The sequence below is a fragment of the Giraffa tippelskirchi genome, chromosome X (assembly GCF_054371585.1).
Source record: "Giraffa tippelskirchi isolate mGirTip1 chromosome X, T2T-mGirTip1v1.2.pri, whole genome shotgun sequence".
Classification (NCBI taxonomy): domain Eukaryota; kingdom Metazoa; phylum Chordata; class Mammalia; order Artiodactyla; family Giraffidae; genus Giraffa; species Giraffa tippelskirchi.
Genome location: NC_137289.1, coordinates 138,458,205 through 138,485,293, shown reverse-complemented (window position 1 = coordinate 138,485,293; position 27,089 = coordinate 138,458,205). Strand labels below are relative to the sequence as shown.

Sequence of the window (27,089 nt, the reverse complement as noted above, 5' to 3'; positions counted from 1 at the left end):
TTTTCTTTTTTCTTATTTTCTTTGACCCTGAATGGGGAATAAGTTCATTTTCATTTTCTTTCACTGAAATTAGAAACTATGCAACAAGATAGTATTCTCTGCCCAGCCCTGCACTGAAAAGAGCCTGTAAAATCCAGCCCTGCTGGTCACAGTGATAAGTCAGGGTCTCCCACGGGCCACTCGGCGCCCTTCACCCACTGCAGGTATGAGCCGAGGCAGCATCAGGTACACTTGCTGACGCACTCCAGCAGCTCCATCCGGATGGCAATGCGGACATGCCAGCCTAGCGGGATGAGCCGGATGAAGCGGGAGATGATGGGGGGCCGCAGCAGGTTCTGGACTGTGGAGGTTCGGTCCGAATTTCCATAGAAAACCTAAAGAGGAAGGAAATCCCATCACCATCAGAGCAGAGGAGAGAAAAGGAAGACGTTTCCTGTCTGGATTTGGCTCCAACTTTTAACTATGGAAAATCTCAGTGCTTAAAAGGTAGAGAATTTGCTGATGTCCTCCAAAATCTGACCTTGAATGTTTGTTAGCACCTACATGCTCCAAGCATCAACAGAAATGAATTAATATTAGGTAACGACACATCCTCAGTCACACTAGCTGCTATTTGAGTGCTCACTACTGTATGTCATCAGTGGCTGCCATATTGGATACTGCAGATAACATTTCCTTTATTGCAGAAAGTTCTATTGGATGGTGCTGATAGAAAATGCCTCTTGATTCATATCACCAATTTTGTGATTTAATCCTTTGCATTTTGACAAGAATTTTGAAAAGGACCACATTGTGTTTAAAAGAGGAATGTTTCCATGTTCCAAAGGTATCCACAGTGGGGCTCAAGTGAAAACATGTGAACTGGCTCTGAAGCTGTGAGCCAAAGCTTAACTGTGTGTGTCTGCATTGATACAAATGGCAAGTACTTTTTAGACTTGGAGGGAAAAAAATGTTTTTAAGAAAGAAAAAAGACATAAAAACTAGAGAGAAGATTCTCAAAGTGGGAGAGCAGTGCCCAAAATAGAAAAAGGTGTTGCTTCCTGTTTTGGTGAATGTAACATAGCATGATGCAGTAGCTATAACATAGGACACAGTGGCTATTTGCCTATATTTTAAAAGAAACTTCTTCGCACTCTTTCCAGAGTCCTAGTGCTCTGCCCCATGACACTAGAACATTTCATTTCCTTCTGGGATTATCTCCTGAAAAAAAGTTGGGCTGCCACATTGATTTCATCCATATACAAATCAAGAAGGACTTCAGCTGCTATGATCTTGACTTTATTTCTTCCCAATAGCAACACCCCACACCCTCTTCTCTAAGCTGTTTGCCCTTGAACCTATTTAAGTCAGGACCCAGGTGAAGAGGGAGGATGGAACAGGCCCACTCCACACAGCTGCCAGAGTGGAGCACTTCTTTGCAAAGAACCATCAAGGCCTTCAGAAACACAGAGCTTGAAAAAGAATTTGCATATCTTTTTGAAAAGCCAACTAATAAGAACAAAAATGAAATACTGTGTCCAAGTATCAAGATGGTTTTTCCTATTGTGTTCAAACTCCTTGAAATCTCAACCCGTGAATGTTTTGCTGTACAAATTGTCATCAGAGTACAGAGCCTTCTGATGTTCAGCTACACATGTCTGCTTAACCTGATGAAATGTCTGGATTAGCTGGGGGAAGGCCTCACTCTCAGGCAAAAGGGCAATTAACTTTTCCAAACAGCTGGTGAGTTTTTATTTCATTGCAGATAGCATTTATGTGTATATATATATATATATGTAAAATATTGATTATGTATAGTTGAACAAGACTTGGGTCTCAGCCCTCAGAGATTAGTAGGATATAAAGTTGCTCAAAGGTATAAGTGATTCTGTTTCTTTTCAGCTAGAGTCCTTTTAACCATTTACATGGTTTAGTGGTTAACTTGTTGAGATTGTCGCATTCAACAGTTAGGAGTGGTCATATCCATTGATAACATAAAGGGACGAGGACCTAGCTGCATCAGTAGTAGATCAAGGAAACCCATGCAGCAAAGTGTTCAAGGTCCAATGAGTTTGGAAGGGTCCAATGAGTTTGGAAAGATCCAAATGGCCAGTCTTGATTATTTAAGCATCTCTGTGCTGATGCGAGAATTCAGACAAAGATTTCTTTTGCACATATGATGGCACTCATTGGCAGACAAACTGCTAGGCATGAGGGGTACAAGAAAAGACACCTGCTTTGATATCGCCATCAGAGAGCAGATTGTGTGGTGGGGAGGAAGCATGGATGACTCACCATGCTGTGGGGGCAGAGTTCTGACAGAGAGTGACGATAGGAACATGGGGATGGAAGGGAGGGAAGTCCCAGAGGGGCTGTGTGGAAGGTGGTTTGGGGTAAGCTCGACATACCCGGTTGTTTCCGGTCTGGTCCTTATAGTAAATCCAGTTCAGGCTCTCATCGGTCCTGTACTGCACACTGTATTTGGTCATCCACTCATCGATGTCACAGCGCCCCTGGGTGAGGATCCCCGAAATCACCTTGACCTCCTTCAGATCTATCTGTAACCACTGGCTGCTGTCCTGGAACTTGGAGAGCCAGGCGCACCTGCGTGGACACAGCAAGTCACCAGGAGCCTTACCCTGTGAGCACCTCCGAAGAGCTGAGAGGCACTGTCTTTTGAGGGGACACCAGCACCTGCAGAGCCCCCACAAAGGTCAGGCAGCCTGAGCTGCAATCTGTTAAGCACCCAGAGGCTTGTCCTCAAGAAATATCTGGCCTCTGATACTTCTGTAGTTTCTCTCTCCCTGCATCTCCACCGCCCAAGGAAGAATTGCCAGATTCAAATAATTTGTCAAAGAAATGCCTTCAAGCATAGCTAAAATCATCTTTGGGGTGTAGTTGAGCATGTTTTTCTTCAAAACATGCAAATATGTGGTCATTTCACCCGCTAGCCCCCTTCCTTTTTCATTAGTCTCTCCTGATGTTCTTTCTCCATAAGTTTTCTTTTTTCTCTTTAATTTCATCTCTTCATACCTTATCTGTGTCTTCAGGTGCTGTCACCCACACCATGGTAGGCACTGCGTACAGAACATGAAACCAAGTGGCTCTGGAAGGCCTTCTCACAATTGTAAAGCAAACCAACTAATGAAGGAACTGATTTATTTTTTAGTTATATCCCTCAAACTTTGTGGAAACCTATAGTTTCCCTTGGAGAAGGCAATGGCACCCCACTCCAGTACTCTTGCTTGGAAAATCCCATGGACGGAGGAGCCTGGTAGGCTACAGTCCACGGGGTCGCTAAGAGTCAGACACGACTGAGCGACTTCACTTTCACTTTTCCCTTTCATGCACTGGAGAAGGAAATGGCAACCCACTCCAGTATTCTTGCCTGGAGAATCCTAGGGACGGCGGAGCCTGGTGGGCTGCCGTCTATGGGGTCGCACAGAGTCGGACACGACTGAAGCGACTTAGCAGCATAGTTTCCCTTTGTGGTATGTGTGTGCATGTGTGCACACATTGATTTAGCATCTCAGGACTCAGCTCTTGGCTGCCTTCTCTTCTAATTCTGGACTTGCTGTTTGGGTGGCTCCTGACTTTTTAGGTCCATCCCAGACCTTTTCTAAATTCCAAATCCCAAGAATCAATTGCCAGCTATTCAACTTCTCCTGGATGCTATACAGCATCTCAAAACATGTCTAAAAAGAGCTCTTAATTATCCTTAGTCCAGCCTCTCCTTCCAGTGTTCATCTCTCTGAATGCTACCCCTTCCTTTCTGTCACCTCAACCATCTAATCCATCTCTTGGCTCCATCTCCAAATGTTCCTCAAAGTCATTTCACTGCCACCACGCTAGCCCATGTCACCTTCAGTTCTTGCCTGGACAGCTGGCATAGCTTACTTAACTAGTCTCTCTGGATTCCTCTCCCCACCTCACCCCCAATCCATGCTGCACATTAAACCGTTCTTCCCGTAAGAGCCAGAAATTTTTACTTAAAACATAAGTCCAATTGTAATACTCCCCAACTTTAAATCTTTCTCTGGTAGAGTCTGCCAGTTGTCTCCCCATATCCTCTACCCATCTTCCTGTAGTAATGGAACCCCTGAGTTTTCTGCGAATGAGTGGCCACTCAGCTAAGATCACATTTCCTAGTCTCCTTTGCAGCTGGATGGAACAATCTGAACAAATTCTGATCAATGAGATGTAGGCAGCAGTGGCCAGTAGGAATGTGTATATATCCTTAAAGGAAAAGTGTCTGCACTGTGCCCTTCTTCTCTCCCTACTGACTAGACTGTAGATATGGCAGTGGAAGCTAGAGCAGCCATCTTGGACCCCAAGATGGAAACTTCATATTAAGGATGAGAGAACAAGGTAGAAAGAGTTTGGGTCCCTGATACCATCCAGCTGTCATAACAATTCTAGACTGCCTAATCACCTTCATGTTGATTAAGTCTCTGTATTTGGGGGCTGTTTGTTACAGCAGCACAAATCTGTGTTCTAACTCATGCACATTCAGGGTTCTCCCAATATGCCTAAAATGAGGACCACAATCCTTAACATGACTTATAAGGTCCATACCATCTGACTGCTGCCTACATCTCTGGCCTTATCTCACCATCCAGGCACTTGAGGGATCTTCCCAACTCAGGGCCTTTGCACCTGCTGTGCCCTGTGCCTCTCTCCCACCTTCCCCCCACCTGGCCAACTGCAATTCTCAGGGTAAAGATTTTTTCCTTAGAAAACCTTTCCTGGTGTTTCAAATCAAATAGGTCTTTCTTCATCTCGTCCACAATGCTCCTCACACTTAGCAAATGGCCAGTTGTGTGACAGTGTGCTTAGAGTCCCCCCTCTAAACTGAGTGCTTCTCAAAGGCCAGGAGCTCATCCACCTTGTTCACTGCCATATCCATGGTCCTTGGCACATGAAAGGCACTCAGTCAATATTTGTTAAATAAATAAATGCGTTCTATGTTGTTCATTTATCACAGAGACATACTTTTTCAAATTACGTGGAAAAACTAATCACCCAAGTTGCATGCCCTGCTTACCCAAAGCCTTGACTGTTGAGCCGGGCCTTGTTGGCAGTCCAGGAAGAATACCAGCCCACGTATTGCTCCACGTTGGAGCAGGTGATCTGGTCTGGTGTAACCTCTCCTGACTCGAAACCCAGAGGCTTATGGTATGGGCATTCTGGGAAAGGAAAAAAAGGCACAGTGAAACACTCGGATCGCATGGCAAGACTCAACCAACATGACATGATTGAAATGACAAATCAGACCCTCTCGTGAGGTGGAAGATGTTTTCCTTTGTCATCACCGTTCTCAGTGGGTAGGACTGGGTCTTCATTCTCTTCACTGTTCTTGTGAGAAGAGAGTGAAGATGAAGTAAAGGGATTGCCATAGAGACTCACAACACTCAAAAAAGCAGAGGGAAGTAGCTCTATGGCAACCTCTTGGGTAGGGGGGAATTTTGAGAAATACTTCACCTCCTCCACAAACTCAGAGACCTAAAAACTAAGAAATTTGTAGCAAAATATCATACTTAAATGCCATACTCTCTATTTTCCTCATTAACACTGGTTAGCCATCCCACATGATGACATCAGAGTCCCTAATTGTCCTCAGGCAGCATATGATGCCAATTATAGGAACAAAACAATGGTGAGAGGCAAGAAGGGCAATTATATATTAAGACTGACTTCCTACTTGTAAATTGCAGTTTTCTCACTAGTCTAATGAAATTCTAATGAACAAAGGAGGGGGGGATGAAATGCGCCTAAGTGACTGTTGAATAGGAACGTTTGAAAGGAACTGCTTTTTCCAAATAAGACTAGACGAAGCTGGTGCTTATATATTAATTTTCTGCTGCTTCTCATGTATTTCCTCTTATATTTAGAATTGAGTTACCTGGTCAGAGACTGCCGATTGCCAACCCAGCATCCATTTTCCCTTTTTGACATCCATTCCCCCTTTCTTTTTGACTAAAAAACCCTAATTTTGTTGGGTGCAGCAATGTAGCCAGCTGTGTGTGTGTGTGTGTGTGTGTGTGTGTGTGTGTGCATATATGTATATATATATATGTATGTGTGTGTGTGTGTGTATATATATACATATATATATATGTATGTGTGTGTGTGTGTGTATATATATATATGTATGTGTGTGTGTATATATATATGTATATATATATATATATTTCCTGGTCACCTTTGCAGTTAGAATTGACTGTATGACACAATTTCTGATCCATGAGATAGAAGATATCTGTTGGTGATTTCCAATCAAATTTTGCTGGTCCCCTCTTTCTTCCTGTTGCCTAAAAGAAAGATCCAATGGCCGGTACAGCAGTAGCCATCTTGCACCATGATGGTAAGGCCAAGAGAACTGAAGATACCTCAGCCCTGATATCCTTAAGCTATTCCTTACCCCTAGTTTTTTACCATGTGAGTCAAAGCAAAACTATTTCAATAAGCCACTATTTAGGGGGTCTCTTATTTATAACCAAACCCAGATTCTAGCTGAATTTCTTTAGAAAACAAGTGATAAATTTAGGCAATACATTCTCCTAGTTTTCCAGTTGTGAAGTAAGGCAGATCAAATTACTTTCTCACCATGTGTAAATGTGAGTTCAGATTAAAAAGCCGAGTGTATTTACTAAGGCATTGTCACCTTCAACAGTAAAATGAGTGCTTATGTCTTTGTAGCAGATAATTTTCAAAAATCAGTAAAATTGAATGAGGCATATAAAAGCTTGAATGACATCCTGAGGCTCTGGAATGCCTGTGGGGATAGTCCTGCCCTGTCCTCAGATGCTGAAGACAAAAGGACAGCTTCAGGCCTCTGTCCAGGGTGGCTTAACTGCCTTGCTACCCAATGTACTGAAGGAATAAGGCCAACTCCCACCAGTAGCTGCAGCTTAGTGGAGCTGGGGGTCCGGGGACAGCATTTGTAGTTTATCAAGTACTCGAAGCTTTGGGGGGCCTATTAGTGTCAAGAGAGAGAATAGGAGTGCTTTCTGGGACACTCTTATCTTGGCTTGTGTGGTCAGATCATCAGAGAGGCTTGTTAAGAATGCTGTTTCCAGGATTCCACCCCCAGAGCCGCCGCATTTTTAATGAACACACTTTCAAAGCACACTTTGAAAACCTTGGTCTGCCAGGAAGGTATTTTGTTGGCTGGAGGATTCAGGGGGCCTGCTCTCTGTGGCCTTGGGGGTTCATCCACCTCCTCACCTCCCCCTCTTAACTGGAAGACAAGCCCAGCCACCAGAAGGAGGGACAAGGCCCCAGCATCAGAAAGCTAGGTTTCAGTTGGAAACCACTTAAATTCTAACCATAGATGTCCCTAGGGCCCCTCCATCCTGAAGCTCCCTTTTCTTACTCCGGGGTCACCAGCTCAGAGCGAAGAGGCAGAGGGAAAGGAAAAGCCATGGCCATCTCTCCCGATTGCCTTATTCTTGCCATTTGGCTCTTTCTCTATTTTCCGCCTCGCATCTCTTTTGCCATCTCTTCCCAATTAGCCCAGAACCTGCCTGCAATGCAGGAGACCTGGGTTCAATCCCTGGGTTGGGAAGATCCCCTGGAGAAGGCAAAGGCTACCCACTCCAGTATTCTGGCCTGGAGAATTCCATGGACTATACAGTCCATGGGGTCACAAAGAGTCGGACAGGACTGAACGACTTTCACTTTCACTTTCACAGTTAGTTACACCGCAGCGACCTGGCCAATGGCAATGTCCTTGGAGGCCTGTGAGGGCTTGTCCTGACATGGATCCTGTGCATACTCTCCAAGGGAGACGATGAGCTCACCATCGCCATGGCTTCAGCTGGTGCCTGAAAGCCAAAGATTCCCAGGCCCCAAACTCCATCCCACTGCCCCCTGGATATTTTCCAGGTGAACAGTTCCATCTGGGTGACCTAAAGATGCTTCACACTCATATACCCAAAACTAAGTCCTTCAGCATCCAAGCCCCAAGCCTGCCCCTGTCCAGTGCTCCATGACTCTGGCATTGGCGCCTCCAGCCACCAATCTGCTAACCCAGAATCCCCAGGTGTTTGGGCCCAAGGCACCAAGTAGAGACTGTGATGGGTCTCAGCCAGGACATCACCTGGAAAGTTAAGAAGTGCTGGTATTCAGGCCATACCACCAGCGATTCTGATGTCCTTACTCTGGGGCAGGAGCTGGGCATAAGGTAAAGCTGCAGGGGATTTTAATGGGCAGCCAAGCTCAAGAATGCCACTTAGAGCCAGTTCGACCTAGAATGGGATCCCACTCTCCCTGCAGTGAGCTTAGGCAAGCTGCTCAACCTCTCTGGATCTGTCTCCTCATCTGTGAAATGGGTACAACAGTAGTCCCTGCCTCCACAAAGTTGATTTGGGATTGTTTAAAACAGTGTAGAGTGTAGAGCCTCTATTGCCTGGCCAAAAATAATCAGCTAGTGCTGGTGTAAATAGCGTGAATTTGTGAGAGTATATTAATGTCTTGAGTTGTATATGTTTGTTTTTATGGGGAAAACTCACCAGGGGAAATAATCTAGCACCTCTCTACCCCCATCATCCTCCCTATATCCGTCTGAGAAGGTCAGTTTCCTATTTCTAAAGGTTTGGACTCTCCTTGCCTCACAAAGCAGTAAGATGTTTACAAGTGCACGCATGTGATTTGAGAGAGGAGAAGCCTGTTGACAGCCTAGTATCCCTCAGGCTCATGGAATCGGAAGGTCCAGGGCTCAACAGGAATGAGGTGACTCTCCCAGATGAGATGGCTGGAGGCTTTGGGCTTTGAGCCTTGCTGGGGCCTGGGGGGACTTGTGATATGGGCCTGAGCACCTCTGAGGGAGTCTTGGGAAAATCCCCAGGATTAAGCTTGGTTCAGAATGAGAAGGGCCACCAACAAGGTGTCTGCCCTCCTGTGAGAGCCAGTCAGGCAGAGAGCTGCTCCCAGTCAGCCCTGGCAGGCCCCCAAGGGGCAGAGGGCAAGGGAATGTAGTCCAAGGGTGGGGGGGGGACAGGACCTTCAACAATCCTGTCTTTAGACTCCTCACAGCCCATGATAAAAGGGGACTGAAACCAGAGTTATCTGAAAGTTGGAAAAATAGAAAATGTAACATTTCCCTGCTCTTTGTGCCCTTGAGTGAAGGGCAGTCCAGTCACATTCTTACTATTTTCCCTGGCTCCTCATTTCCCCTTCACCTGGCCACCTCTTCTCATTCTTTGGCTCTCTTCCCACTTCCCCTGCCCACCCTGAGCTGGTAGGGTCTCTAGATGCTGCCTCCAGCTCCCCCGGTCTGTCTAGCTTACCATTCTATCCTGAGCCGAGCAGACTGCCTGTGTATGCTAGGTGCTCAATAGATATTGATTGGATGGATGAATGGAGGGATAAACAAACTTCATCACCTCATCTTGGGTGGCCACTGGGGATAAGCAGAGATGATGGCAGGAATAGGAAACAGGGAGCTCAGGGAGGCAGTGGGAGTTGACTGGCCCAGAGAATTCCCCATTGGTCTCATCAAAAACTGTCAATTGAGTCTAAACTAGTATTAAGCAACATAAACAATGCTGCTAGAGGAATTAAAGCGATCCACTTCACACACACAGAATATGTCCATCCCAAGTTTTCTTCTCAGTGGAGGTTACTATAAGCTATTAAGCCTGTTTGTGCACTCATTTTACTCTTAAGGAAAAACCTGCATCTTCTGTGGCACAAGTGTCTCTTGTAATCATTAGATGGGTAAAGGCATCATCATATGTACTGCTAATTCAGGCTATGCATGCTTAACATACTAGCCTTTCTTATTCAGTGGATAATTTCTCCATGTGTAGACATATGAAGGGCAGACATGAAGAATATTAACATAAAGGAACACAAAGAGAGTTCAGGGCCATTCTACACAAAAGACATGTGACTATTATTATGCACATATGTTAGGCTTGAATCTGTATGATGATGTAGTGGAATACAGAATAATATTTATAAAAGAATAGAGTATAAACTTGAATATAATATGGAAATATAAAATCTAGTATATAAGTAAAGCGTTGAGTCATTGGATGTCTGATACTTTGATACCTTCCCTACCTTATTCCCCCCCTCTCAGAGTGACAAGGTAATCTTGGCTCAACATTGAAAAAGACAGATCTTTTACTATAAGAGCGTTAAGCTGAAGATTAGTAGGCCATAATGCACCCAGCTGGTCACCTTCTGCTCTGTGGGTAGGGCCCCCTGGCAGTAACAGCCACTGTGCACCTGCCAGCACCTCCCGGCAGCTCTGAATGACCCTTTCTAGGCTCTTCTTCTAGACTCTGGTGGAAGCACTCAATCTCAGGATCCAGAAGGACCAGGCCACATTCTTGATGTTCCAATGAGGATCTGAGGCACTGACGGGCAAGTGAATTCTGGAAGGTTGTGGCCAGTCCTGCTGCCCTGAATCATCTCTTTCGTGGAAAAGCCAATTTACATAAATGAATCAACCATGTAACACTAAGATTGCATTTTTTTCTTTCCAGGGAATATCTGTATTGCTAAAATAAAAACAAAAACACCAGTGGGGAGAGGAAAACACTTAAGCTAAAAGAATTTCTGATTTCAGAACTTCAAGTTCATGGCAGCTATGTAGGGGAGAGAGCCTGAACCACCCAGGTCATCTTCATGTTCCTCAGATACACAGCCCTCCTCAGCTGCACAGTTGATGGGGTCAATGAAACTAATCCATATAAATAATCTCCTTTCAATTTCTTCTTAGAAAGAGCTTCCTTGGACTGGAATTCCAGGAGGACTCCGGTCTCGAGTGAAGAGAACATTTGTTTCCACTAAAGGGTAAACTCCTTCAGGGTAGAGACAGCAGTTCACTTTTATCTTCCCATCAGCACATAACAGGCACATGATGACAGAGGGTGGAATTGAATTCTAAATGGATTTATTAAGGAGGTTGCCTCGGTCTTGACTGGGCAGATCACCCCAGCACAGAAGGGCTGCAGGAGCTCAGTGGGATGTCCTTCCCAAGGGAGAAGCCCCTGAACTCATCAGCACTTACTGCTTTCCTCGCTACCGGGCCCCCACTGTTCCCTTCCAGGAGACTTCCTTCAGAAACCAATTCCTACCCCTTTAGTAAATAGGAAAGCAGGCAGTAAAAGCCTTTGTAGACCCCCTTTCCCCACAACTTGCTATTTTAATGCAAATTTAATGAAATAATACAGAGAAGCTCACATACTGCACATTAAACCTCTCTCCTGGAGCTATTATTAGGCGATTATGTAAAGTGAATGACACGGCAGGGCTCCAGCATAACTCTGGAAAGGGGTGGCAAGGACAGTTTCAGCAAAAGAGGCTCCGAACTGTGGTAAATACTGAGCCTGGCAAATGTCTGCTAGGCCACTTGAAAGTCAGAATGTGAGCTCTTAGGAGGCAGGAAGAAAAGGAGCTACAGTTTGCCAGGTCCAGGACAAGACGCTTTAATGCCTCATCCATTTTATTCCTCAGAAATACTCCTTAGAGCAGGTTCCACACACTGTGGCCCTTGAGCCAAATGTGGCTCCGCGCCTGTTTTTATAAATAAAGTTTTATTGGAGCACAGCCATGCTCATGTATTTACATACTGTCTATGGCTGCTTTCTATTTGAGGTATCGAGGCCCTGCAGTGCTCAGAGCCACAAATAATTACCGCTGGGTCCTTTACAGACAAAGTTTTCTAGCCCCTGCCTTAGAGGAAGGCATTCATTCATATTAGTCAGCAGAGGCTGCAGAAAAAATTGTCACAGAAATTTCAGAGGCTTAACACAACAAACGGTGATTTTTCACTCAGGTGAAGTCAACAGGAGGTTCTGCTACATTTAACCTCCTTGGCTCCCAGATGAAGGGAGAAACCACTTTCTCCAGCAGGGAAATGGACCCCATTTCAGAAGAGACACGGTTCCCTTCAGCTGGAACTGCTCTTGTGAGGCCACCTGACTGTGAAGGGGCTGAGAATGTGAGGCACATGGTTGTTTGGTGAGCGGTAAGTGTCTGGGCATAGTAGTATTACCTCCATTTGACAGAGAAAGGCCAGAGTGGAAGTCCCAGAGTTAAACAGTGATGCAGCCAAGATTCCAACCCTGGTATTTCTGGCTCAGAAGCCTGTGCTCTTCTCAAAATTGCTGCCTATCATTAGTTTATTTTAGATAAATTCTGTTAATCTCTTTCAGTGAAATTTATATCCGATCTTACCATCTCACAGAGGTCAAGTAGAGATCCAGCAAACTGTTCTGAACAATGATAGCAGTGCCATTTGTTGAAGCAGTGGCCACTGAAATTTGAAGTTTAAAGGCCAACTGGTGAAAACCTGTCTGTGGCATTCAGGGGATTTAATTCATCAAAGTTGAAAGAAAGAAGAGAAACAGGGTGTTCCCAAGGACACCCCAAGGATCTGGTGCCCCACAGAGAGGGGACATTTACCTGGTATGCAGTCCAAGGGGGTGGAACCTGCAGACCACAGGGCATTGGCACCTCCTTGGCAATCGCACTTGCATGCTTTGTGGTACCAGGGATCCTCACCCTCATCCTGCGGGAAGTCAGGGGGCGGGAATTTCAGAAAAGTCATAGTCAAAGACAACTGTGGTCAGCACTACTGGAAAAGCTTGCATTAAAAAACCTCACTTATTCAGTTCCTATTGTCTAGGACAGCTTTCACTCTACAGCAGTGCAACTGACTTATGAACCCAGTTTAACATACACAGTCGCCACTCATCTTTGAGTCTAAATAGACAAATGTTTGTCACTGTGGATGACCAGCTAAAAACTTCACAGACACACCTATGTAGAGAGCCATGTCCACCCCATTGTAGTGATCTTCTGGTCAGGCTCCTCACATCTCCTGGAGGTCCCTTCTGGGGATCCAGTTTTAAAAGGGACTGAATTCAAGATTCCACCATCTGACTTAAGACCTGGTTCACTTGCATTCTCTCATTTATCTGAATCAGTCTTGGACTTTGTCTAGATAAAACATGCTATTACCACCACCAGAAAAAAAAATATGTTTAAAAATACATTTTTAAAGAAGTGGTAATCCTATACATTGTTTTTGGCTAGGAAAATCTTCAAAAACAGTATCCGTATGAATTCTAGCCTTCTTACTGTAACATACCTCAGTAGATGATAATCCCAGTGTGGCTGAGCAAAAGGACAAGAGAGGAAAAATTAAGTTAAAACAAGAAAGAAAAATTCAACAAATGACTCATTACACAGAAAAGCAAAGTGATAATAGTCGCATAAAAAGTTAACAAGGTGCCTTCTGGAAGAAGTCAAAGTGAGTAAATATGTGCCTGGAAAAACATCCATGGAGGCTTAGAAACTAGGAACAGTAAAACAGAAAGACAAGGATGATGTTAATTATCTTGTTCATTGTAGAATTTTGGAAAAATACGTTAATGTTGCAAAGAGAAAAAAAGGCATATATATATACATACACCACCAAAGGTAACACTATTAACATTTTACTGGAAATTTCTTCTCTTTTCTTTCATATTTTAAGAACATATTTGAGAACCTATCTAAACAATGTTTTAAGTTTATGACATTCTTATTCCATTTAAAAAGTTTATGACATTCTTATTCCATTTAACATTGTCAGTGAGAGTTTTTCCCTTGTTAACTCCTTATCATTCATCATCATGGTTCCCAGTATCTGCCCGATGTGCTATTAAAGACTTGATTCCTAGTCCCGCCTTGTGACATAGGTGATTTAGAATTAGGACATCATTTTTTTAAAGTTTTTTAGGTTTGTTTATTATCTACAGGAAATATCAAACCATAGTCAAAGTATAAATACCATATAAATTATGTGGAAAAATTGAAAATCTGCAAAATTTAACATACTACTAACATTCAACCTATCTCTATAGAAGTATGAATAAATAGAGTGAATGCACAATTTAATAGGAAAAGAGTCTGTCTATGTTAGCATAAGCTGATCGCTTAAAGCTGCACTGTCCATTGCAGTAGTCACTAGTCCCATGTGGCTATTTGAATTTAAATTCATTAAATTAATAAAATTAAAAATTCAGTTCCTCAGTCATACCAGCCACATTTCAAGTGTTTGCTGGCCACGTGTGACTTAGTGGCTCCTGTACTGGGCAGCACAGATATATAACACTTCCATCATCACCCAAGGTTCCATTAGACAGTGCTAGTTTACTGCACCAAAGCTCCATTTTCCATTTTCAACAAAACAAATTCCTTTATTTATTTTCTGATTATAAAAGCAACACATACCTATTATAAAAATCCCAAACAAAACCCAAGTATAGGTAGTAGATACAAAAGTCCCTCCTTAACCACTTTCCTGTCTAAAACTTGAATCTGATGCCCACCAAAAACTTTCAGATTGTGAGAGTAAAGGAGTGGTCTCATCGTTTTCATTAGAATTATAAAGCTAGTTTTTTCAAATTGTGCCTTTCTTTAAATAATATGTATCCTTCCACACACCACTTTTTCGTGTCCACGGTGAGCCTGGCTCTGCTCCAGGGCCTGCGCTTTCTGAAATGGAAGCCTTGCTCTCTGCCCTCAAGGGGCCTGAGGACCCAGGAGAAGACAGATCACTGGACTGCGCACATGGTGAATCCCCTGCTGGGTTATGCATAGGCTGTAAGGGGAGTCGAGGGGACATATCTTTTAGCCTGAGCAAATTCCGCACTACCTCTCAGCTATGGTCAACAAACTGCTGTCTCTCCTGGGCCTTATCCATTCATTCCTATAGACTCCTTGGTCCACCTGCTATGGGCAGAATTGACCCTCTCAAGTAGCAATGTAACACTAGGGAGTATCACCTTGGTGGGAGGGCAAACCCTGAGCTGGCAAAGGAAGTTACCAAGGGCTTCTTTTTTAAAAAAAATTTTTATTGGGGTATAGTTGATTTACAATTTTGTCTTAGTTTCTGCCGTACAGATAAGTGAATCAGTTACACATATACATCTATCCACTCTTTTTTAAGATTATTTTTCCATATAGACCATTGCAGAGTATTGAGTAGAGTTCCCTGTGCTATATATGTTTTTGTTTGTCAGAGAACATATGTATACATTTCTAGTGGGTAAACACTTGAGTGGAATTCCTGGGCCACAGGGCACATATATGTCCAGCCTTTGTACAAATTACTAAAGATTTTTTCAAAGAAGTTAGACCAACTTATACCCCACCAGCAACATATGGGAGTTCAGGTTGCTTTATGACCTAGCCAGCATTTGGTGGGTCTAGTTTTAGGTAGCAAGAGATATCGACAGGAAGATATTCAATAAGCCAAACAAAACCATGTATTAATACTAGATTATTTGTACCAGCAGTATTTGTAAAACCCCAAACTGGAAACACTCATATGTCCATCAAGAGTAGAATGGATACACCTAGTAGATTCATACAGTGGAACACTACTGCAATGAAAATGGATGACCTACAACTCCACACCACAATATGACCACTGCTCACAAACAATGCTGAGTGGAAAGGCAGAAGAGGTGGACATACTATATGAATCCATTTAAAATGTACAAAAGTCAAAAAAAAATAAAATAAAATAAAATAAAAATAAAAAAAAAAATAAAATGTACAAAAGTCATCTATGCCACTAGACATTAGGGTCCTGGTTATACTTGGGGCAGGGAGTGGCAAGGAGGAAGCCCAGGGAGGGTGTCTGGGAGGCTGGTCAAGTTCTGTTACTTGATCCAAGTGCTGGCTACTTAGGTGTGTTTAGTGATAAAAATTCATTGAGCTGTACACTTACTTATACTCTTCTGTATGTATATTATACTTTAGGAAAAAATTTTTTAAACACTGAACTCATTACATCCTTCCTCAGATTGTTCTGCTTTCTCTGTTTCTTATCCTACTGCATGGCTCCACTGTTCACCTACCACCCCATCCAGAAATCTGGGACTCCTCCTAGTCACTTCTTTTTCCTAAACCCCCACATCCAGTGTCTATTACGGGCCATCTTTCCTCTCCACCCCCACTGCCACTTCCTGTTTTAGGCCCCCACCCTCTCTCCCCTGGATACTCTCCTTCCTAAAGAGAGACCTTGCCTCATCCATCCTCTATGCTGTCAATGGGATAGAAGGCAAACCTGATCGTATCACCTGCTCCAAATCCTTTGGTGGGTTCCCATTATCATGGCCCCAGTTTCACATCTGACATTAGTTGTATGACTGCATCCCTCCACTTTTCATCTCTAAAATGGGTATAATAATAATGTGTCCTTTAAGTTGCCATGATCTATCTCCTGCCTACCTCTGCAGATTTATTTTTTGCACTCTCTAATATTTGCAATTCATTAAATGCGCCAGGCTCTTTCATGCCTGTGTGCCTTTGTGCATGATTTCTTGGCCTCAAATGCCTTCCCCTCCCAACTTTTCTGCCTGCTTATCCCCTTCCTATGAAGAAGACTTTTTCAGTCCCTCACGTAGAACTCACCACTGGCTCTGGCCTTTGTGTCCTATGTCTTTCTTGTCCACAGGTTTATCTAAGCACCGGTACAATTATTGAAATTCATAGAAAAGATAGCTCATAATGACTGGTCCCAAAGCATTCATTCATTAATTTTCATTGAGCATCTACTACATTCCAGGCCCAGCCTTAGGCACTGGGGATATAGCAGTAAACAAAGCAGAAAAAAAACACCTGCCCTTCTAGAACTTAGGAGTCTAATGTGGGTGGGAGGAAGGTTAGGGGATAGTGAATGAATGAGTAAAATATATAGTACATAAAAGAATGGTGACTGTTGTAGAGAAAAATAAAGCACAGAGATGGGTGGGTCGGGGGGAAGGACTGGGAATGGTACTTTGGGGCTTAGGGAAGGTTTCAGTGAGATGGTGATGTTGGACCAAAGACCTGAGGGAGGTGAGATACCTGTGGACAGAGCCAACAGCATGTAAAAACCTCAGGTGGGTGGGTGCTTGGCATGTTGTCTAGGGGAGAGATGATGGCACCTTGGCCACAGTTGGTAGCAGTGAAAGTGATGAGAAGCGGCTGTATTCTGACTGTCTTTGGAAGGTAGTGCCCACAGGATTTGCTGACAAATGAAGTGGGTGTGAAATAAAGAGAGGAGAAGTTCAAGGCCTGAGTGCCTAGGAGGATAAAGCCACCATTTACTAGGGGAGGAGAAGGCTCTAGCTGCTGCTGCTACTAAGTCGCTTCAGCCGTGTCCGAGTCTGTGCGACCCCATAGACGGCAGCCCACTAGGCTCCCCCGTCCCTGGGATTCTCCAGGCAAGAACACTGGAGTGGGTTGCCATTGCCTTCTCCGAGAAGGCTCTAAGGGGACAGGGATTTGGGCAGATGGGATAGAGATGTTCTGAGAGGCCTATGGGACTGTTAATGCAGAAGGCACTCAGTTCCACCCCATCCTCAAGACCTGCTGGGTTGGCAGAAAGGCCCTGGGAGACCAAAGGTGAGATGAGTCGGTCACTAACAGAGTGTCCCTAATAACCAGGTCAGATTGGCCCGGAAGCTGTGTCCTGTCACGGGAAGAGGGTCTACGCAGCTGCAACTGAGCAAACCCAGATTTCAGATGAAGCCCGTAATGGTAACGGAGTTCAGGGCCTTTGCACTAGCCGGGTCCTCGGGTGCACCTCCAGAGGGCTCTGAATTGCATTGTGTGGCAACAGAGCAGAAGGCAAAAAGGAAAGGGCAGGGCGAGGAGGGGTTCTACATGTGGAGAGGAAGAGACCCAAGAGGGAGGCCTGGTTGCAGAGCCCCCATCTGTGCTCAATCAGATTGCTGCCTTTGTTTCCCTGCCTGGGCTCCTCTCCCCAGAACGTGTTTGTCTGTAGGCAGCCTTGGGTCCTGAGGCACCAGATCTTATGGAAATGAGCAGAGAGAGAAGGAACAACAAGCCTTTTACAGGAAAAGCTGTCACCAAGGGAGCAGCAACGTGGCTGCTGTCATCCCCGAAATGATTTAATCATGCCAAGCTGGCGAACAAAAGCAAAAAGCATGTTTGGTGACAACTTCTTGTAATACCAGAAAATAACACTGTTGGGATGAGCAAAACAGGTCAGCCTTTAAAGGAAAAAGGACAAGATTTTGATTACGTGGTTGCCTATTTTTCTACCCACTCAGATCATCTTTAGGGTTCCTCCAGGTTATAGGTTTCCACCAGAGGGTCTGCCCCTCACCCGCCTTAGATTTTGGCAATACTAGAGCATTCTGCCCTTTTGCTCAAAGGGCCACTCCGAAGGGAAACACTTGTTACCACAGCCAGAAAATTCAAGCATGCCTATTTCTCAAAATGCAAACCCAGAAAGCAAAGTGTGCATTAGACACACTTAGGAAAGACTATTTCAGTTTATTTGATTGGCTCTTACTAAATATGGAGTTTTCCTTCCCATGGAAACAGGTGAAGCCAAAGAGAAAGGCATAAAATTATGAATGATAGAAGCTGCCTATAACTAGCTTCCAATCTACTTGAGAAACAAGAATAAGACATAGCAGGCTGCAGTAATGTCCCTCTGGTGAAGAAGAAAGAAGGAAATTGCTTCTGGCATGAAAGTGTTACTATTTTAAGCGACAGACATATTCATGGGTAAATCTGTTATCTGTACATGCTTCAACACAGATGAATCTCAAAAACATATGCTAAGTGAAAGACAAGAGACCATATGTTGTATGATTCCATTTAAATGAAATGTACAGAAAAGGCAAATCTATAAGGAGAAAGTACATCAGTGGTTGCCAGTGACTTGGGGGAGGGGGAAATGGGGAGTGAGCACTTAATGTCCACTGGTTTCTTTGGGGGATGATGAAAATGTTCTAAAGTTAGATTGTGTGCTCCACAAATCTGTAAATACACTAAAAACCATTAAATTGCACACTTTAAATGGGTGAATTTAATGGTATGTAAATTACATCTCAATAAAGCTGCTTTGAAAAAAAAAAATCTGCTATCCCTGATGCTAACACACCAGCAAGGAAGGACACACACTCACCTGTGAGATGAAGCTTAGTGATTTTTTTTTTTTGGCTTGTTTTTATATAATAGCCATGACCAAACAGTGGAACAATATACTTTAGTAAGATGGATGTTTTAAAAATCATCCTCAGCATTGAATCCAAAATGTACAATGGAAGATAAATAGAAGTCTGAGTTGATGGGTCCTTAAAGAGACAAAGGTAGAGCTTTTACTATGATGATATGTGTATTCCTAAATGACCCTTCATCCAACGGATAGAGTGGAGTCAATCCACTGACCTTATTTCACCATAATAAGGAGCCACTGCAGCCGTGGAACAGAAACAACAGAGTAAATTAGACAAAGATCCTTTGTCTTCAGGCTCCCAGTTCTGTAGGATACAACTTTCCCCTGTGCAGCAGCCTTATTTCTCTCTCTGGAACTGTATGCTGATTAACTGCAGCAGTTGTGTCCTGCTTTTTTTCTCCTGGCATACCTCTGTAGCTCAGGGTAGAGCACACCTAGGCTGCCAAGCCAAGTGTTGGGGCGGCTGCTTTCCTTTGATGCCTTGTGAGGGTGGAGGGCCTGGGTTATGTGTTAGGTGGATAAGATAATTTAAGTGTCTCAAGCCTACCTGCTGGACCACATTCTATCTGTCCACTGGGACAGATGCGATTCCCTGTTCTTTGTGGAAATTTTTGGAGTTCCCCAGCCAGGCACAAACACTGATAAGCTATAGAACAGGAGAGAGTGCCCTCCTCTGTGCCTCCTGACAGTGTCTTTTATTACGGTTATCCCCTGACTGTGTGGATGTAATTGAAAAATGATAACATTTTCTAGGGCTTATTCCCATTCAGGGGTCACAGAACAAAGTTTTTAGAGTGGGCACAGCGAAAATAAGGATCTGCCCGGTGTGTCAAGTTCTTACACAATGTTTGGCCTATCATAGCAGGAACTCAGAAATGGATTCTTGAAATGACATCAATGGATTCTTGAATGAATTAATGGATGAATGAATCTCAATACTAATCACAAGTAAGAGGAATCTGAGGGCAAGCCCTGTGGATGTCTGAGAACCAAGGGTATTCCGATCTAAGTCTTGAAAGGTTCTGTTTAGATTTTCTTGCTGAAAAAAGAGCAAGGAGTAAAGGGAAAACAACAAACCCCTCGTGCTAAGTTGCTCCAGTCATGTCCAACTCTTATGCGACCCTATGGATTGTAGCCACCTGGGAAGCCCTGATCCACAGGGCATTGCAATCGCTGTGCATGTAAGTGAGAAGGAAGGACTCTCATTGCGGCTATTTCCCTTTGCTCAAGTGCCAAGCTCATCACAGTTCAATTATAAGATAGTGAGGTTGCTAGAATTGCTCTTCCTCCTGGATGTATAAAAAGCAAGAGAATTCCAGAAAAAACATCTACTTCTGCTTCACTGACTATGCTAAAGCCTTTGACTATGTGGATCACAACAAACTGTGGAAAATTCTTAAAGAGATGGGAATACCAGACCACCTTACCTGCCTCCTGAGAAATCTGTATGCAGGTCAAGAAGCAACAGTTAGAAATGGACATGGAACAACGGACTGGTTCCAAATTGGGAAAGGAGTACATCAAGGCTGTATATTGTCACCTTGCTTATTTAACTTATGTGTAGAGTACATCATGCGAAATGCCAGGCTGGGTGAAGCACAAGCTGGAATCAAGATTGCCAGGAGAAATGTCAATAATCTCAGATATGCAGATGACATCACCCTTATGGCAGAAATCGAAGAAGAATTAAAAGCCTCTTGAAGAAGGTGAAAAAGGAGAGTTTAAAAGCTGGCTTAAAACTCAACATTCAAAAAACTAAGTTCATGGCATTGGGTCCCATCACTTCATGGCAAATATGGGGAGACAATGGAAACAGTGACACTTTATTTTGGGGGACTCCAAAGTCACTGTGGATGGTGACTACAGCCATGAAATTAACAGACGCTTGCTCCTTGCAAGAAAAGCTATGACAAACCTAGACAGCATATTGAAAAGCAGAGACATTACCTTGCCGACAAAAGTCCATCTAGTCAAATCTATGGTTTTTCCAGTAGTCATGTATGGATGTGAGAGTTGGACCATTTTGAAGCAGGCTGAGCGCTGAAGAATTGATACTTTTGAATTGTGGTGCTGGAGAAGACTCTTGAGAGTCCCTTGGACTGTAAGGAGATCAAACCAGTCAATTCTAAAGGAAATCAACCCTGAATATTCATTGGAAGGACTGATGCTGAAGCTGAAGCTCCAATACTTGGGCCACTTGATGCGAAGAAACAGCTGATTGGAAAAGACCCTGATGCTGGGAAAGACTGAAGGCAGGAGAAGGGGACAACAGAGGACGAGATGGTTGGATGGCATCACTGACTCAAAGGACATGAGTTTGAGCAAACTCAGGAGATAGTGAAGCCTGGGGTGCTGCAGTCCATGGGGGTGGGGGGCAAAGTCAGACACGACTGAGCAACAAGTGGGTATGGATGCCTCCGCCTGGATGTAGGCTAAATTACTTGCTCTGTGAGAGACCTCAGATCGCGATATTGCTAGAAATTGCTCCTTGTATGTAGGCTAAAACACTCGCTGTGCCAGAACACGGGACCATTCAGATCTTCAGTCTAATGCTCTCCCAACTGAGCTATTCTCTCTCAACATAGCTTAGGAAAGAGTTTCTTAGAGGACAATTCCAATCCCTGATGACTCAGATAGTAAAGAATATGCCCGTAATACGGGAGATCTGGGTTTGATCGCCGGGTCAGGAAAATCCTTAGGAGAGAAGGGAATGGCAACCCACTCGAGTATTCTTGCCTGGAGAATGCCATCGACAGAGGGAGCCTGGCGGACTATGGCCCATTGAATCACAGAGTCAGACACGACTGAGCAACTCAGACACGACTGAGCAACTAACACTTTCTTTCACTGGAAATAGGACTCCTCCTCGATGTAAGCTGAAACACTGGCTCTTTGAGAGAGCACACATCCAAGGGAAGTGTGTCTTGAACCCGGGATCCAACAGGGGCCTTTAGCTCTTCAGTCTAAGGCTCTCCCAGCTGAGCTATTCCGGCTCCTTGGCGAGGCCCGCCGTAAATGTATCTTAAAAAGTTTCTCAGAGGCGTCCTAGCTTCTTAATTGTAAGGCAACAATTGCAAGGCCTGGTGGCTCGGATAGTAAAGGATATGCCCCCAGTGCGGGAGACATGGGTTCGATTCCCAGGAGAGAAGGAATGGCAACCCACTCCAGTAATCTTGCCTGGAGAATGCCACGGACAGAGGTCCATGGAACCACAGAGTCCTACATGACTGTGTGACTAACACTTTCTTTCACTGGATGTAAACTAAAACACTTAACTCTTTGAGAGAACTCAGATCGCGAGGTTGCAAGAATTGCACCTTCCTTTGAATGAAAGCATCCTGCCAGAACCTGGAATCGATCCAGGGACCTTTAGCTCTTCAGTCTAAATGCTCTCCCACCTGAGCTATTCCGGCTCCTTGGTGAACCTTCCCTCAATGTATCTTAAAAGAGTTTCTCAGAGACGTCCCTGCTTCTTAATTGTAAGGCAACAATTGCAAGGCCTGGTGGCTCGGATAGTAAAGGATATGCTCGCAGTGAGGGAGACCTGGGTTCGATTCCGGGGTCAGGAAGATTCCCCGGCGAAAGGACTGGCAACCCACTCCAATATTCTTGCCTATAGAATTCCACCGACAGACCGAGCCTGGTGGACTGTGGTCCAGGGAGTCACAGAGTCGGACCCGACTGTGCGACTAACATTTTCTTTCACCCGATGTAGGATTCTGCCTGGGTGTAAGCTAAAACCCTTGTTCTTTGAGAGAGCTCAGGTAGCAAAGTCGCAGTAAGTGTGCCTTCCTTTGGATGTAGATGAAGATATTGAGTGTGCTGGAACCCGGGATCGAACCAGGAACCTTTAGATCTTCAGTCTAACGCTCTCCCCACTGAGCTATTCCGGCTCCCTAGAGAGCCCCACCCTCAATGTATCCTAAAGAGTTTCTCAGAGGCGTCCCTGCTTCTTAATTGTAAGGGAACAGTTGCAATGCCTGGTCTCTCAGACAGTAAAGAGGATACCCGCAATGCGGGAGATCTGGGTTCGATTCTCAGGTCGGGAAAGGTCCTCAGGAGAGAAGGAAATGGCAACCCACTCCAGTATTCTTGCTTGGAGAATTCCATGGGTTGAGGGAGCCTGGCGGACTATGGCCCATGGAATCAGAGTCAGACACGTCTGAGCGACCGACACATTCTTTCACTAGATACAGGACGTCTCCTCCTGGATGTAGGCTAAAACACTCTTTAGAGAGTGAGATCGCAAAGTTGCACCTTCCTTTGCATGTAGATGAAAGCACTGCTTCTGCCGGTACCCGGGATAGAACACAGGAACCTTTAGATCTTCAGTCTAATGCTCTCCCAACCGAGCTATTCTGTCTCCTTATGATGGCTACCTCAAGGCATCCTTAAGGGGTCCTTGAAGGAGTTGGTGATTCTTAATTGCAAGGGAGCAATTGCAATTGTTTATTTGCAACCAGACAATTGAGCTAAACGATCCCTACTGAGAAATTTATCTTGGGTGTTTGCAAAATAACCTTGGAGTTATATTTTTATATGTCTTCCCAAATATTGAGAAATGTGACTAAATAACAAAAGTTGTAAGATTGGGGAATCATGAAAGTGAGTATTCTACCAATAAAATATAATGAGAGAGTAAAGAAGAAAATGATTTAAATCAGGAATTCTGAGTCCATGTGAGTTTTGTCATATCTGTCTACCAGTTAATTGGCAGAGTGGAGAGGTCTCCTTCTTCCTGCCCTCCTTATTTATTTCCTGTAACAGGCATAAATATACAGTGACCACAAAGAACCTATTTCTAATGTATGGAAAAACCTAAAAAGGAGTTCTGAGTTGATGGGTCCTTGAAAGTTGAGAGAGCCATGAAAGAGCATGATTTCAAAGATTGACATCGAATTTAAAATTTGAATTTGACGACATTTTAGAGATTTGCGTTTAATTTCTCCTAATTAAGCATTTCACACTGCCAGGGCTATATTTAGACATTTTAAAATGATTAAGTGTATTGAGCCTTTGGGGATTCCTGTCAGTTGGATTATGCTTTCTATTAGTGTCCAGTGGTATTCGGCATGTTATGTTAATCCATATTTAAACTAGGGTGACCTCACATCCGGATTTGCCTGGAACAGTCCTGGTTTACACCTGTTGTCCGAGTAGAATTATTAATAGCATCCTCTGCCACTCTCAGTAGTGTCCTGATTTGGAAGATTAAATTCTATCATCACCCTAATTTTGGCTCCTAAAAACTTTCAAGAATATATCAGTCTTTCTTAATTGTTGCAATTTATAGTTATTTTACACAATTTTGAGACCCTTTCTTCTTTCTGTCCCATTTTTAGCATCCTTTGAACTTTAGAAGGCTCTTCACTGAACCAGAAAGCCAATGGTGAGACAAAGAGGACCACATCACACAAAGAAAACTATTGTTCATTAATAACACATATTAAGTAATTAGCATGCTTTGCTAATTAGTAATATTTTAATTATTCTGGTTGCATTTCTATTAATAAGCTGTATGATTAATTCAATTGCATTATTAAGTATTTAATGAGTGCTAATGGTTTGATAGCACATACCTTCATAGCCAAAGAGAAGTAAAAACAAGAAGCCTTCTATCTTGCCTGGCATTCTCCCCTTGTCCTTGGCTGCTGCTCTTCCTTATCAAAGTGGAGAGCTTTCCTAGGAACAGAAGCTTAACGTGAGCACTAGCCTCATTAAGCATCTTATTCCATTTAGTTCTTAGGGCTTTGGCTGAGCCCCGCTAAATTAACCCATATAGTTACCTGCCTCAACAAGAAGTCTCAGAGAGGAAGCTAATGTCAACTGAGGTCGGTTTAGCAAAGGAAGATACTGGCTTTATTCTATGTTTAGATGTAAGAGAAGCAGAGGAGGAAAATAGAAACTAGCATCAGAAGACCCAGGTCTTAATCCTTTCTCTGCCATCAACTTCTAGGGGGTGACCTTGAGCAATTTCCTGCCAAATAAGCACTAACTTCTTGAATTCTATGAAAATGACATGGATTCCCCTCTCAGAAAGCAAGTTGGCATCATGTTTATGCCTATTTACTCAGGAAAACAGTAAGTTAGGAGGGGGGTCAGTTACAGACAAAGATTTACATTTCTTTGTTGATGTAAGACAAAATTGGAAACAATCTACATGGTCATCAAGGTGGGGACTCAGAAAACCAAGCAGGGTTAAGAGTACAGATTCCCAAGACAGACTGGACTGGATGCAAATCCCAGCTCAACCAGTGGTTATGTGGCCTTGAGAAAGACAGGTAAGGTCTCTGTGCCTTGGTTTTCTCCTCTGCTGCTGCTGCTAAGTCGCTTCAGTCGTGTCCGACTCTGTGCGACCCCATAGATGGCAGCCCACCAGGCTCCCTGTCCCTGGGATTTTCCAGGCAAGAACACTGGAGTGGGTTGCCATTGCCTTCTCCAATGCATGAAAGTGAAAAGTGAAAGTGAAGTCCTCAGTCGAGTCCGACTCTTAGCGACCCCATGGACTGTAGCCTACCAGGCTCCTCCGTCCATGGGATTTTCCAGGGAAGAGTACTGGAGTTGGGGTGCCGTTGCCTTCTCCGTTCTCCTCTGTAAGATGGTGAAAATAATGCCTACTTCATAGAGTTATAGGATTAGGCTACCCACTCCAGTATTCTTGGGCTTCTCTTGGGACTCAGCTGGTAGAGAATCTACCTGCAATGCAGGAACCTGGGTTCGATGCCTGGATTGGGAAAATCCCCTGGAGAAGGGAATGGCTACCACTCCAGTATTCTGGCCTGGTCGCAAAGAGTCGGACAAGACTGAGCGACTTTCACTTCACTTCATTGAATTAGTTTGAGGCTTAAATGGGATGATACATATATATATAATGTTTAACATAATTAGTTATTATTATTGTACAGCCATTAAGAGTAAAGTTGATGGGGGTAAGGGGAGTTGCTTAATGGATCAGAGTTTCATAAAAAAGTTGTGGAGATGTTTTTCACAACGTGACTATACTTAGCATTTCTCAATTATACACTTAAAAACAGTTAAGGTGTTTTTTAAAGAAAGTTAATGAAGTGATTGTAATAACGGGACAATCATGTTACACTCCCGAGTTAGAAAAGGACACAAATTAACCCACTGTATGAACAAAAACAATGTGGAAAAATGCAAAGAAAAATACTGAGTTTCCCTTTCCCTTTTTAGTTCTTGGCCACCATTATCCCACCTCAATGCCCCAGGGTCCCAGAGACCTTTGCTTCATTCCTCTTGTCGAAGATGAAAAAGGTCAATATTAAAAAGATAACAATAAGCCCCCCCACCCCCTCAAAAGCGATGAATTAATACAGAGAAACAAAAAGGAACTAGAGTAATGTTTAATCATTCAGTTAGCATTTTGGGGGTGTCCACAAGCCTTACGCTTACTCTATACTATGCATGGGTTCTTCATATTTTTTTATTTGATTCTTCATTAAACAGACGACGGTCTATTTAAAGTCTATTCAACAAACCCTACTGTAGTACTACAAAGAAAAGGACTATTTTTTTCCTCTGCTCTGTATTTTAGAGTTAAATGAAAAAAACATTTAGTAGTAGAAATAATCATAATAAACCTTAATAACAGAACTGCAGTCAAAGCACTTCTGTACTACCATATTTTAGTTGGAGACTCTGGGGGGCCGGGCTGCCCTGGTTTGTAGGGGAAGGGCGGCGCCGGGTGATGTTGGTTCCCACGAACGCTTGATTTCCCTAGGTTGCTCCCGAGTACCGAAGGAGACGTGGGGGTAGGACCCGGGCGGAGCAGGGGAGCCCTCGGGACTACAACACGGCCAGACCCCCACTTTTGCAGTTTCCCAGGTCGGGCGAGGGCGGTGGGGATGGAAGGAGAGGTATCTGTCACTACGCTTCTGCGATAAAAACATGACAAAAAGTAGAGAAAAATGAAAAAAAAACTTTAAGGGAGAATGAAAAGCACCTCGTATTTTCTTTTCCATCGTTAAGGAACGAAAAAACAGCCCTCCCGGCTTGGTTCCACTGGGGCTCGAACCCAGGACCTTCTGCGTGTAAAGCAGACGTGATAACCACTACACTACGGAACCCTTTCGCGAGATGCTTGCGTCGTTACTCTATTCAT

At 43.9% G+C, this 27,089-nt stretch overlaps 1 protein-coding gene and 3 non-coding genes across 4 annotated transcripts; all 4 read right to left on the bottom strand.

The window, feature by feature from the left end:
- On the bottom strand, positions 1 to 27,089 carry RS1 (retinoschisin 1). Its single transcript, XM_081564114.1, has 7 exons — positions 27,081 to 27,089; positions 26,724 to 26,862; positions 13,088 to 13,113; positions 12,400 to 12,505; positions 5,024 to 5,165; positions 2,388 to 2,583; positions 1 to 374 (listed from the first exon to the last, which is right to left on the bottom strand). Exons 1-7 carry the CDS (start codon positions 27,087 to 27,089, stop codon positions 222 to 224), a joined length of 771 nt encoding a protein of 256 aa, XP_081420240.1. The 3' UTR covers positions 1 to 221.
- TRNAF-GAA (transfer RNA phenylalanine (anticodon GAA)) lies at positions 22,307 to 22,380 on the bottom strand. The gene has a single exon. It is a non-coding gene; the product is annotated as a tRNA-Phe (tRNA).
- On the bottom strand, positions 22,788 to 22,860 carry TRNAF-GAA (transfer RNA phenylalanine (anticodon GAA)). Its single transcript has one exon. It is a non-coding gene; the product is annotated as a tRNA-Phe (tRNA).
- TRNAV-UAC (transfer RNA valine (anticodon UAC)) lies at positions 26,982 to 27,054 on the bottom strand. The gene has a single exon. It is a non-coding gene; the product is annotated as a tRNA-Val (tRNA).